Here is a 14,711-nt window from a genome sequence, read left to right on the forward strand (position 1 = left end):
AGTCTTCGAGTCTGGCCATGTTTTGATAGCTTCGACCTTTGCGGGATCCATTCTAACACCATCCTTTGAGACTGTGGCCAAGAAAGTGGATCTCTTCCAAGAAGATTCACTTTTGTTAGGATTGACAAGTAGAGTGTGACTGTGCAGCTCTTCGAACACAATGGTCAAGTGACGCCTATGGTCCTCTATCTTGTCATCGAAGAACGTCTCAACAAACTGTTGATGCGAGTGGAAAATCCGGTCCATCATTCTGCTGAACGTCGCAAGAGCATTTGTTAGCCCAAATGGCATCACTAGAAACTCATAAAGACCAAATGTCGTTCTAAACACAGTCTTATGCACATCCTCTGGCCTTATACGAATCTGATGGTACCCACTCTTAAGGTCTATCATGCTGAAAATTGCAGCACCCTCTAAACGATCAAGAATATCATCAATTCTAGGAATAGGAAACTTATTCTTGATGGTATTCTTATTCAATGCACAATAATTAATACACATGCGCCATGAGCCATCCTTTTTCTGCACTAGGAGCACTGGGGAGCAAAAGGGTGAAGAACTAGGCTGAATCAGCCCCTTCTCTAATAACTCCTCAACTTGGTCCATAATCTCTTTCTGTTGCGCCTTACTAACCGTGTAGGGAGGTCTATTTGGTGGCACCAAATCTATCCGATGGTCCTCGAGTCTCTCTGGCGGCAATTGCGACGGTAATGAATGAGAGAAACAATCACTAAACTCTCGCAAAATTGCTGACCTTTCTTTATCTAACACAAATAAATTTGACTGACAATTATCTGAGACATCACGTGCAAAAATCAAGTACACAGAAAGATGATTCTTTATTATAGAAGTGATAGGAGAAGTAGACACAATAGGGGCAGACTCCCCTTTGAGCTTTACATCCAAAACATGAGTTTTGCCCCTATGTTGAAGGGTGATCGTCTTGCTGAAGGCATCCAGCACGCCATGTACTGTGAACATCCATGGAATTCCAAGTAGCGCATCTCACCCTTCCAATGGCATGATAGAAAATTCTTCTGTGTCTACATATGACTGAATATGCAGACGCAGCTTTCCAATAATGGGAGTAACACTCTCTGAATGGCCAGGACATGCCAACCTTGCCTCTGCTGTGTACCACATCTCTTCAGCTCTGATGCCCAGCTTCATAGCTAACTCTGCTGAGATAAAGTTTGCTTTGGCAACTGGATCAAAGAAGATGAGCACCGTCTGATCTCTAACTTTACCCCATGCTCTGTATAACTCACTGGCATCTGCACTGGGCCTATTACCCACCATATCTTGCACCAAACCTGCCGTGGGTTTAGGCTTCTTGCCTTTCTGGTCCTCTTTATCATCTGAGTTAGCTAGTCTTTTCCTTTGTGGACATTTGGTAGCAAAGTGACCAGGCTGCTTGCATATAAAGCATTTGTTTCCAGCCATTAGGACCTTCTTTTCCCCGAGCGATTTGCGCATAAAAGGCTTCCTTTTCTGTTTTATTTTGCCTGCGCTCCTGAAGTCCTGGCTGAATCCTTATCTATGGTGGCCTTTTCTGACCCCTGTGACGCTTCAGGAGCTGTTTTCACGAAGGGCTTTGTCATGTGACACATCTAACCCTATGTGCACGTGGACAAGCTACTTCATGGTATGGGTTCAATCAATTCAGTCAATTTAGAATAGGAAGTGATGTGGCACTTTTGTGAGTCTGTTCACAGACCGTGCAGGTCCAAACACTTAAGAGTAGATGCATATCCTCTGGTTGCACACAACATGACCATCAGATACAGTCATAACCCATCAGTAGCATTTTTACAGTGCATAGACCTATTTTCCCTATTTTTGATATTTTTCACTTATTATTTTTTAAGTGACTTTTGTTGGAAATTGGGTAGGGCAAATTCATTAAGCAAGTATATATAGAAACCTAGCGCTAGCACTTTCTGAAAGAAGAGGCAGCAGGAGCTTCGGTTCAATAGGCACCTTCTCAGCAGGACCCCCCAGCCAGGCCTAGCGTTTCTGCAACATAGCAGCAAGGCTAACGTTTTGCATCCACAGGACAACCTTGGCGTTTTTGCATGGCAAGTCAACCTCGGCGATCACAAGACACAGCAGATCAGCCCCAACGTTAGCAGATTCCACAGCGACAGCAGATCAGCCCTAGTGTTAGGAGTTTTCCTCAGCAAGAACCATTTTCCACCCTAGCGTTTTTGCACCAGCCTGGCACCTCAGCTTTTTTGCAGATCTTCGTGACAAGACCAACAAGAAGATCAGCGTTTTCAGTTTTCAGCATAGACACTTTGCAGAAGAAGTCCCAAACCTTGCAGATCTAGCAGGAGGTAGGCTTCGGCTGTGTTCAGCAGTAGAATTCGAGAAAGCTTTGCTACACCCTACAGGTGAGAGCTACACTCTTTGGAGTTGAGAGCTTCGATTCTCGAGATTCAGTTTAGGGAGAAGAATCTCCCAAGTGCCATTACGACAAGGATAAGAACAAATCGTGAATGGTGAGCGCCATCTTTTGGTTCATGTTCTTTTGCTATTGTTTTCCTCGTCAATAAAGATAATCCTCAAGGGGGAACCGGCACATCTTCTGGTCCCAATGGGGTTTGGATTCCCTCTCCCTCTTTTCTCCTCCTGTCATCTGTCTCTAGTCTGGCTTCTATATGATGTTCATCCTTTTTGAGTACTAAAATTGCGATATGCTTCGGTTCTTTGATAGTATTGTCATACCTAAAAATTGTATTTCGCCCATCTCTTTTTATTAAGTCATTTTGAAGTGCTTCGATTTTTCATTTCTTTTACTGTAGGTTTGTGTGTGTTTTGTGCAAGTGTTCTATTACATTTGAGCAAAGAAAAACCCTCTTACAGTAGGTAAGTTCAGAGTTTTTTCATCCTATGAAGGTATATATATTATTGGAGGTTGGCCCAATCAAGGAATGGGTGAGGAAAAAGGGAGATGGGGATAAAAGGTTCTTTGTACATCAGCTTTGTTGGGGTAAGGGGCTTGCCACGTGATTTGGCAAGAAGGGGTAGGGGCGGCCTTGCCACATGATTTGGCAAGAAGGATTCACACACTTCCTATAGCATGTCATAATCTGGAAGGGTTTGGGTGGAGTCCTTGCCATTCTTTTGGGGAGGGAAGCTCACACATTTTCTGTTGAGAAAGAGGGAGGAAAGGTTTCTCGGGAAACAGCTTTCTTTGGTGTTGTCACCTTTTGAGGAAGAAAGAATTCAGTCGTCTTAAAGTATGTCACAATGGTAAAAAATGCATATAATTCAGAGACCGAAATTGGGGCACTGGTGCATATAAACGTGTATTATATATGCATTGTATTTTTCTGCAAAGAATTCTTAATGCGTTCAAGAGTTTTAAATGTATAACATAAAGTAATAACTCACGCAAGCATGTCAAACGCGATTAATTTTTTTCAAAGATACATACTGTAAACTCACATCATTTGAATCAACAAATGAATGAAAATTCAAGGGTGAACTTTTTCTATGTCGAAGCAAAGATTGGGAGGTCGTGACACTCACATCGCTCCTATTAAGGTTATTACACGACTGCATCTTGGTCTTCCCTAAAATGATTATGGACACAAATGAACTTTTTTTTTGGATCATATGATTGTCCCTGTAGTGAGTGCCTTTTCTGCATAATTTGCGATTGTTGGATGCAAGGCCATGTTGTTTGTTCTTAGTCTTATATTTTTTCTTTATTTTGTCTATGTATGCTAGGAACAAGGCCATCTGATTTGTATGGGAAATTCACTTGGAAGATTGAAAATTTTTCACAAATTAGCAAAAGGGAGCTTCGGAGCAACATGTTTGAAGTTGGTGGTTACAAATGGTATCACTTAAATACCTTGTCTCTATGCATTTCATCAGATCGAATTATAATGTTCATGGTGAACTGTGAGAAGAAAAGCCTAAGCATGGGTATGGGATTAAAAGATTGTTCATAGGGAGTTCTGAAGTGCTTTGGGCTAAAAGAGTTTTAGCTAAGTTTCTCCGTCCCTTTACCCTTGTCTACATCTTACTGAGCGTGTCTTAGGGTTTGTTAACGAGCTTCCTATTTCGCGAGTTATATGCTATATTTTGCTGCAGTGCTGTGTCTTGTCCCATGGGGGTTGTATTTAATAAATGTGCTGCACTGGACTTTGAAAATCAAGTAGTGCTTTTAGAAAAGTATTTATCCCAGTTGCAACCAGTGTAGTAATAAATGCTCATGGGCATGTGTGTGGGTGCGCGCTTGCTGGAGAATCTATTGACACCTAGTTCCCTACCCACTATTTTGTCAATGCATTGGCGATGGAGCTGATGGTATTATTGTCTTGTGGATGACTACCATGAGTCTCCTTTGAAGGTGAATCTGGACTCTTTATGATGTAATCAGGAAGATGTAATTAGTGCTTTCATCCAGTGGTGCTAATTTTGTTGCTCACTTTAATAGTTATGTTGTTAGTCAAGTCTCAACTTTCAGTGCTGCATGTTACAGTATATAGGCATATTATGTAATATGCATCACAAAGCTGAAGGTTAAAGAGTCCTACTACTTGTGGATGACTGTCACAAATTTATATAGTTCCGTCGTCCGAAACGTGAATCTGGGCAGTTTCTAAATTCTTCTATGTATGCATGTGTTATATGCATTTATGTGCTATGCTCACAAACTTGCAAATAGATGTGTGTGAGCGCTCCACCAGAAAAAAAGTTGGATGAACCAGGGTTTAGCGCGGTTCAACCGATTTGGAAGAAGTTAGTCAAGAACAAGAAATTATCAACATTGGCTTACTGTTTCAAAAGGTGTGTCTCAGGTTAGCCTTGAACTGGTAGAAATTCGAGACATTCAGTTGAGAGGAGATTGAAAAGGAAAAAGTCAGGCTTGGATTTTACAAGAGAAAAGTGTGTGGGCATTACAATTCTTGTGGGCACTTTGTGCTATGGACATTCCTTTTGGGCCTTTTGGCATTTCAAAGGCTGTGAGCACATTGGGGCCTTTGGACAACATGGCCGTTGGGTATCCCCACATGGGATTTGGGCAATATTAATGTTTTGGGCATTCCGAACTTCAGGAATTAGAAAGGGTTTGGGCTATTTTGGCATTATGGACATTTAGGGTGCCCAACTTTGGACATAAGTGGGCGCTTAACTTTAATAAGGCAAGTAAGTGGGTGTGAAATATGCATAAAAAGCAAAGAGGCAGCGAAGGAGCGATGGAGAGATGCCGTCAAGGCTTTTGGGGATTGCGGCGGCTACTGCGGTGGTTGAATGACGCCGGTGGTGAAATGCAAAAGCATCATGAAGATGGGGCACTGCTTTTTGGCACCGTTAGCATGATATTTGGCGCACGTCCATCACAGGCTGCCACATCACTAGGGGGGATCTCCCACGTGGAATTGCATAAAGCAAAAGCAAAACCTTCTAAACTAGTTTTTAGTTGTTTTTAGCTTCGGGAAAAAGTAGTATTTGTAATCAAAATCAAAAGCTTTAGCTTTTGTAACTGTGTGTATATATAGAAGCCTAGGGTCAGAGTCAAGGGTCACAAGTCGATGGGTCGGGAAGAAAAATATTTTGAGCTTGCATCTGCAGTCTGAGTTCAGTGTATCATATCTTTGTGAAATTGAAGTGAAGATGTACAGAGACAGTGTACCAGGTTTTTGTGTATTCAATTGCAGGGTTAATTTAGGTTTCAATTAAAGTTTAATTCTGTGAACTGCGTAGATTGTCTCACAAATTTATGTAGCCAGAGGCCTGGCGCCTGCCCAGCTAAAGTAACTCTTCTTTTCGTGCAAGATTTCTCGGCCCGACAGCTTGTACTGTTCTTAAACTTGCTCTTAATCTACAAGGTGAATATGGACAAGTTTCTGGATTCATCTTGGCATGTTATTTTATGTATACGTGCATATGTATTGGATGTATGTTGGGTTGTTGGAATTATGTGCATGTGCTGTATAGGACAGTACTTGAGAAGATTGTGAAATCTTACTGTTGTTGGAAGAAAAAATGTATGTATATTTTTCACTAAAAGAGTGTGATGCAGCTTATATAGTGATGCAATTCTATACTTCAGGCTTGTGTATTAGCCAGACTGTTAGTGGGTCCCAACTTGATCTTGTTGTTGGTAGGATATGATGTTTTAAGAGTAAGTTGCTTCTTCCGGATTGTTGCAGCTTGATGTGCTTCAAAACTATGAAGCTGATTTGCTAGAGACTATTTTGGAGGTCAAATGTGCCCTAAGTAATTAGAAAACATGGGTCAAAATTTCTGCATCATAACCACAGTTTTGAATAGTCTGTAAAGCACATGCATATGTTGTCTGTTATTGACTCTGGAGGTGGATGTTGGAAGTGTTAAATCCTTTATCTTTTCTTGTGGAGTGAACACACCACTGTTATCGATTGGGAAGGGTTTCTTCTACTGCATGGGACTTTAAAGAGGTTACACCATGTTGAGTGTGCAACTCTTCGTGCAGGTACATTCTTGTGTATCCACAAGGTTGTGATGTCTGCAACCACTTGTCTTTGTTTCTTTGTGTTGCTGACTACGATAAGCTATTACCTGGTATGTTTCAAAATTTTAATTGTTTTGACACATTTTTCACCTGTTTGGCACAAACTAATCAAATAAAAATTCACACAAGGTTGGTTGAGGTTTATTTTGTAGGTTGGAGTCATTTTGTACAATTCACGATTGCTGTTGTCAATAAAGATCCCAAAAAGTCTAAATATTCAGGTACTTGTTGCATCTACTTTGCTTTTTTTGCAGACACTCTCACTGAGTGAAGCCAATTGAAGGATACAATGATCACCCTGCTTTGCCTTAATTTTCTCAGTGAGATTTTTTTGTGCAGTTACTTATAATCGGATTACTTTTTGTAGATACCCTACACCGCTTCTGTAAGAAAGAACATGATTGGGGATGGAAGAAGTTCATGGAGCTCTCGAAAGTGCTAGATGGTTTTACGGTTGCGGATACACTTGTTATCAAAGCTCAAGTGCAAGTGATCAGGTTTGTCTTCTTTGACTTGTCAGTTTTTGAGTATGTTTTTAAACTATACATGGTCTTTGGGAAACAATTTCTTTGAATGGTTTCATGCTGAATGGCTATCCCATTCTACTCATACCCGGCTTAACGGTTGGGCACACGTCCAGGACCTGTTTTGACGGTTTTTCACTGAGCAGTCGGACATACGTCTCTGGACCTGCTCTACACTGTATATGTGACACTATGTATTTGTGTTCAGTGAATGCATCAACTGTACTGCCACTTACTTGTTGTGGACCTCACTGTTTTTATGATATTGTATTTAGATGTGGCCTTCCTGGATTGATCTAGATGTAGGTATTTATTTTGATGAGGTTCTCAGAAGTATGCAAAGACTTGGTGAGTCTCTCAGAAGAATGCGAAGATCCTCATGGTGTTGACTAAATGGAGTTGGTTGTGATCTCGTTTACTGAAGAATGCTAGAACTGGTCTTCACGATCTTTATTGATCCTTCTGACTGAAAGGAGAGAATTATACAAGAGGTGTATCATAGGTGTTGGTGTGTGGCATCAAAGATGAGGAATGGAGTGGGACACTACCTTCGCTGTTTCGAGCTTATTGTTGAAAGAGTCTCTTTCTCTTCTTAAAAAATCAGGGCCTGAGAGTTCTAGTTGAAATCTGGAAAACCGCGGGTGTAGCGATAAGAAATGGTGGTTTTTGGGCCACAGAATGGCACCAAGAAAGAACAACTCCAAAAATGCCAAGATTTTACCCCCAAACAAACTCAGTTTTGAAAGGACCCTCCTAGAGTAAAAGCAGAATTTGTCACTTGGAAACAATCCAGATTTGATAAGCAAAGTGAGTATATGAAACTCAATTAGGATTCACTTGAAAGATGGGCGTTAATGTGTTCATCTGTTGTACTTTTAATGATAATTTTCTTTTGCAAGACAAGCCCTAGTATTTCTTTTCTTGTTGTTCATGAAAATATCCGCTATCAAGTCTCATGTCTCTCTCTATTTTTACGAGACACTACATGACCATGGACACTTTCCACTCAACAACAGTATTGATAAACAACAGCAAAGTATTTAAACAGAGGGTAGATATAAATAAATAGAAGGGCTGCTTCAAATGACGTGATGACCGCACCTTGAGGGGATGCAGAGAATAAGAGCACGGATAGGCATGATATGAAAGACGCACAAGTGCAACCAGATGCTGAAAATTGTTGCAATGATGGTACTGACAGCTGTTGGGGTATAAAGCCCAATGTGGTCGCCCAGGTCAGTGGGGGGGCCGCTAGGTATGTACACATATTCTTTTGTAAAAACCTAATAAGAACTCACTATGCTCTACACATTACAGTAGAGCGAGTTCACCATATCGTCGTGCTCTTCTTCTCGCACTCTCTCTCGCGTCGCACTTCCGCTTGTACTACTTCAACTGGTATCAGAGCTCAGATCGAGGCTCGGGGCAGCACTGCAGGAGGTTAGAGTCACCAGCTCAGATTGGAGTGAAATTCGACAGGCGAAGACACGGCCCCAAATCTCGTGGGCTTACCCGTAGGGCTTGGTGTTGTCAGAATTTCATTCTGAGGTCATCTCGGTCACCGTTCGGCTTCGACAAAGGTCTGCGCAGGCCATTTTCGACTACGTGGTCTCGACGGGTGCAGATCCGACTCTGCAAATTTGGGGTTTTCGGCCTACGATTGCAGGTGCTGAGGATATCGACACTCCCAAAGTGTTGATTTGTGGCTGTCTACACATCGAAGGACGGCTCACAGTTCTTGGAGGCGTGTCACATACGACACGGGCGTATCTACACACAGACTGTAGGCGACATCCACTAGTTCATCAGGTAGCTTGTGTTTGCTGCTTGATATTCCAGATTTCATCCTGACATTGCAGGTACTTCCACATGGGATGTATTGTCAGAGATGATGTATGTCTGTTGAGGGTTTGCTGGCTGTGAGTCACGCAGCAAACAATCGCCGCAACGGTTACAGCATACAGTGGGAAATTTGTGGATGTATGACTTTGTGGAAAGTCTATGTACTGTCATATTTACTGCAGCCTTTGTTGAGGGTCGAGTGAGGTTTTATTGAGCTGGGGGATTCTCGAATGTTGAGATCCTTTCGGTGATACAGGTCTTGGAGCGATCCCTCGAGCATCCTTAGATAGGCAGCTAGGATGTATTGACTGTGAGTTAGACAGTTGGGATTGCGTCTTTGCTTTACTGCCGTTGAGGCATTGTCGCAGTCTATGCTTACAGGACAGTGACAGGACAGTCAGAGACAGTACAGGTGCAGGACAGGTTTACCCACATCTTACAGTGTCAGAGAGACAGTGTTTTTGAGCTGTTTTTGGTCTGTTTTTGAGTACACCAGAGCCATTTTACAAAGGAGACTCTGCCGAAATTTATGCAGAATCTGAAGCTTTCTTGGTTCATTTGACAGGTTGATATTGGTTCAGAGGTCAGTTTACAAGGGGAAACTCTGCCGAATTTTTCCGAGGAAAGTAAACTATTGTGAAGCGTAGCTATGGCTGGATCACAAGACACTGCTCTTTACAATATCAAGAAGCTGGATGGAACCAATTTCCCATTGTGGAAGAAGCAGATTTGGCACGTGTTGGTACAAAAGAAGCAGATAAAACCTATAAAGCTCAAGGGGATAAACCAGAAGATATGGACGAAGATGAATGGAGCGAAATGGATGAATTGGCACTTTCTACCATTATGCTGACTTTGGCAGAAAGCGTTTACTTCAATGTAGCAGACGAGATGTCGGCTTATGAAGCATGGTTAAAGGTGAGTGATCTTTATGAGAAGCAGAGTGCAGCTTCACAGGTATACTGGCTTAAGAAGCTTGTTGACTTGAAGATGAAAGAAGGGATACCTATGTCCAATCATCTGAATGAATTCAACACAATCTATAGTCAGTTGTCAGCTCAAGGTGTCAAGTTTGATGAACCTGTTAGAGCTATGTTCCTGTTGATCACATTGCCGGAAAGTTGGGACACTTTTCGCACAGCTTTGAGTAATTCTGCACCTCCAGATGGTTTAAACATAGCAGGTGTAGAAGGAAGTCTGCTTACTGAAGAAACCAATAGAAAGACAATGGACAAAGGCAAAGGAACAGCCTTAGTTGTCAGGGGAAGGACCAAAGAAAAGTACAAAGGTGGAAAGAGGAATCAGTCTCGTAGCAAGTCCCGCAGTGCTAAAGGCAAGAGTGACATAGAATGCCACCATTGTGGCAAGAAGGGTCACATGAAAAGAGACTGCAGAGAATGGAAAGCAGAAAAAGGCAAAGAGAAAGCTGAAGACCATGGTGAGAAGAACAAGTCCTCAATGAAGATCCAAGAAATAAATGTGACAAACATTGTTGCAGAGGATGACAGTCTAGTGTCAGGAGACATCTACTTCTTGAAGAATACAATGGACTCAGCTCTTCTTACAGCATCTGATGGAAATGCACTGAGTGACTGGATTATAGACTCAGGGGCATCACTTCATGTGTCTCCAAACAAGAAGTGGTTTACCTCTTATGTGACCACTAAAGATCATGTTCAGCTAGGCAATGGGCAGACATGTGAGATCTTAGGTGTTGGAGATGTTCAATTGAAGTTTCAGAATGGCTCTTCTTTCACGCTGAAGAATGTGAGACACGTTCTCGCAATTACAAAGAGCTTGATCAGCACAGGTTTACTTGATGATGCTGACTACGTCACCACTTTTGGACAGAACATGTGGAAGATATCCAAGGGTTCTATGACAGTAGCACACGGAGTAAAGTCTGGAGGACTTTACATGATTTATGTATCAAATGTCTCTAAAAATGTAATCAATGTAACCAAGCAGCCGAACGTTTCTTTGTGGCATAGCCGGTTAGGACATATGTCCAAGAAGGGAATGGAAATCTTGTCTCGTTCTGGTTATTTGCCTGGCTTTTCATTTAATGATTTTGAATTCTGTGAACATTGTCTATATGGTAAGCAAACACAGCAGCCACATAAGCATAGAAGCAGTAGAAGAGATACACAGTTGGCATTTGTTCATAGTGATTTGTGTGGACCTATGCCTAACCTATCTCTAGGGGGAGCTTCTTACTTTATGACATTTATAGATGATTACTCGAGGAAAGTATGGGTTTACTTTCTCAAGCACAAGGATGAAGCGTTTAGTGTTTTCAAAACGTTTGTGACACTTGTGGAGAATCAGAGTGGCAAGAAGCTTAAATGCTTACGCACTGACAATGGTGGAGAGTATGTTTCAAAGGCCTTTAAGGACTTTTGTGAGTCAAAAGGTATAAAACGTGAACTTACTGCTCCTTACAATCCTCCTCAAAATGGTGTTGCTGAGAGGATGAATAGGACCATACAAGAGAAGGTCAGAAGTATGTTGTCTAATGCACAGTTGCCAAATGGGTTTTGGGCTGAAGCTGTATCAACAGCTGTTCATCTTGTAAATAGATCTCCTAGCAAGGTTTTGCAGAAGGATTCAGTGCCAGAGATGGTATGGTCAGGCAAAATGTCCTCATACAAGCATCTCAGAGTCTTTTGCTGTGAGGCATATACTCACGTTCCAAAGGAATTTAGGAACAAACTTGAGCCAAAGAGTAGAAAGTGCATCTTTCTAGGCTATGGTAATTCTGGTGAGATGGGGTACAGACTTTGGGATCCCGAATCCAGAAAGGTTGTCCGCAGCAATGATGTTCACTTTAATGAATCCAAATATCATTCTAAACCAGAGAGGGTTGAGGAGATTAGAAGAGTTGTCTTCCAAGAAGATGGACCTGCACGTGCAAGACAAAAATGTCGGGGCTCAAGAGGAGAAGGACAGGATAGAGTGGAACCACAGGTTGTGGCTGAGCCTGAGCCACCTATTGTGCGTAGATCTGGACGTGTCACGCGACCTCCTGATAGGTTTGTTCCATCTATGAACTATGTCATGTTGACTGATTGCAATGAGCCTTCATGTTACAAGGAAGCAGTGCAAATGAAGGACTCCGGGAATTGGCAATTGGCCATGCAGTCAGAGATGACAGCTTTGCATAAAAACCAGACATGGAAGCTAGTTAAATTACCACGGGGCAAAAAGGCTCTACCCTGTAAATGGGTTTACAAGTATAAGATCACCGCTCATGATAGTCAGCCAAAGTACAAAGCAAGGCTTGTTGCCAAGGGCTTTAAGCAAGAACAAGGCATTGACTTTGATGAAGTCTTCTCTCCAGTGGTCAAGATGACTACATTGAGATGCTTTCTTGCATTGGTTGCCATATTAGATTTGGTGTTGCACCAAATGGATGTCAGGACAAGGTTCTTGCATGGTGATTTAGATGTGGAAATTTACATGCAGCAGCCAGAAGGGTTTGTTGAGAAAGGCAAGGAAGATTGGGTATGCCAGTTGTTAAAGAGTCTTTATGGCTTAAAACAATCACCGAGGGCATGGTACCATAAATTCCACAAGTTTATGCTTTCTCAAGGCTACAAACGTAGTGAGTTCGATCACTGTCTATATACAAAGAAGGCTAAGGATGGTAGTTGGGTGATCCTTATTTTGTATGTGGATGACATGTTGATTGCTGGCAAGCACTTGGAAGAAATTTCAGCTTTGAAGTCAAAGATGGCAAAATCGTTTGACATGAAAGACATGGGTAAGGCAAGTCATATACTTGGTATGCGCATTGAGAGAGACAGATCAAAGAAGTTGATTTGGTTATCTCAAACAGAGTATATTGACAAGGTTTTGCAACGTTTCAATATGGAGAAGGGAAAGGCACTGAGTGTTCCATTGCCACCATATGTGAAACTTAGCAAACAAGATTGTCTTGTGTCTGAGGAAGAACAGGCTGAAATGGATAAGATTCCATATGCGTCTGCAGTGGGTAGTTTGATGTATGCAATGATTGCTACTCGCCCAGACATTGCATTTGCAGTGGGAGTAGTAAGTCGATACATGTCAAACCTAGGCAAGAAACATTGGGAGGCAGTGAAAGGAATATTGAGATACCTGAAAGCTACAAAGAGTATGCGTATATGCTATGGGAGTCAGGAGCTAAGTGTAAAGGGTTTTACAGACTCGAATTATGCAGGTGACTTAGACAACCGAAGGTCTCTTTACATTGGCTGGTGGAGCAGTATCATGGCGTTCTAGATTACAAGATTGTGTTACTCAGTCTACTACAGAGGCTGAATATGTTGCAGCATCAGAGGCATGCAAAGAATCAATTTGGCTTAATCGACTAGTAACAGATTTGGGAATCAAAGAAGAGATGCCTGTGTTATATTGTGATAGTCAAAGTGCTATACAATTGGCTCGCAACCCAGTTTAGCACTCAAAGACAAAGCATGTGGATGTGAAGTATCATTTCATCAGGGAAATGCTCGAGGATAAGCAACTTTAGCTTGTCAAAGTTCACACCACAGAAAATCCTGCTGATCTACTTACAAAAGGACTTCCCTCAGAGAGCTTTGCGCATTTTCGCAAGCAGTTAGGTGTAGGGTAGTACATCACTTCTCTACATCTCTTGTATATTAGCTTGTATAGTAGCTTCTCTCACACTTAAAGTACCACATTGGACTTTAAGTGGGAGGTTGTTGGGGTATAAAGCCCAATGTGGTTGCCGAGGTCAGTGGGCGGGCCGCCAGGTATGTACACATATTCTTTTGTAAAAACCTAATAAGAACTCACTATGCTCTACACATTGCAGTAGAGCGAGTTCACCATATCGTCGTGCTCTTCTTCTCGCACTCTCTCTCGCGTCGCACTTCTGCTCGTACTCCTTCAACAGCAAGGTTGTGAATTGTATTGGCTGACCCTTTTTGGGTAAACTATCAGAGATACACAATGCATAGTGGTAGTCATTTGCGACAGATAGTGTGAAGGGCCACTTTCTTTGGAAATGGGGAACATGCCCAACCTTCTTTTCTTAGTGTCTTTGAATAACAGGGCTCATTTCCTGGTGAGGTCTACCGACTTGGAAGGTGAAGTGCCCACCTTGCTAGTAGGTACACATATGGCTTTGTGTGCCACGTGGACATGCTTCACGGACTTCCAGAGCTAATTTTGCACCTATCCCTAGATAGGAGTGCCTAGAATCCGAGGAGGATTAGACTTCAGTACCGGCAATGTTGTGAGCTTGTTCGGAGAACTTAATGTCTGGACAAGTCCATTAGATTAGGTTTTTGAGTTTTGGAATCGTCTTGCGTAAATGGTTTGTACAAGGGTTTTGACAGATGATGTTACACTACAGTGGGCATCTGGCATGACGTGCATGTAGTTTTAGTGAGAGGAATCCAAGGAGCCATTCCCCACTTCAGTCGAATTCTCAGGTGGGCAGAGGTATGACGGTTTCACCCAGAAACTTGGCCTGGACAAGTTTATTAATCATTTCAAATGTCTTATTTATATAACTTTGTCTTTCAGGTTTGCCCCACCTAAGTCTTAACAGGTACCTAAACAATATTCCTACACTATATAAGGAGCGTGAGCATAGCGTTCTCCATTAGATGAGCCAGCACGAGAGATCAGCCCAGCGTTTTTGCAGATCAGCCCCTTAGCGTTTTGGACCTTCTTCACAAGCATCCACACCGGATCAGCCATAGCAGCCCAACATTTTCAGTTTTCAGCCCTAGCATCGCAGATCAGCCCCAGCATTTCTACAGCAGCAAATCAGCCAGCGTTTTCAGTTTTAACGCCTCTTCCTCGCCGGAGATTGCGTGGAT

The 14,711-nt window shown here is 42.2% G+C and overlaps 1 protein-coding gene across 1 annotated transcript in view; it reads left to right on the forward strand.

Moving 5' to 3' along the window:
* The window catches only part of LOC147465861 (uncharacterized), a 78,216-nt gene that overhangs the window by 42,057 nt on the left and 21,448 nt on the right, over nucleotides 1–14,711 (forward strand). Inside the window, exons 2-5 of the mRNA XM_086522483.1 lie at nucleotides 3,736–3,847; nucleotides 6,473–6,561; nucleotides 6,664–6,732; nucleotides 6,879–7,008. Of these exons, the coding sequence (XP_086378609.1) occupies nucleotides 3,736–3,847; nucleotides 6,473–6,561; nucleotides 6,664–6,732; nucleotides 6,879–7,008 (400 nt within the window). The remainder of the gene's footprint in view (nucleotides 1–3,735; nucleotides 3,848–6,472; nucleotides 6,562–6,663; nucleotides 6,733–6,878; nucleotides 7,009–14,711) is intronic.

The sequence above is a fragment of the Adiantum capillus-veneris genome, chromosome 1 (assembly GCF_014529385.1).
Source record: "Adiantum capillus-veneris isolate H3 chromosome 1, ASM1452938v2, whole genome shotgun sequence".
NCBI lineage: Eukaryota > Viridiplantae > Streptophyta > Polypodiopsida > Polypodiales > Pteridaceae > Adiantum > Adiantum capillus-veneris.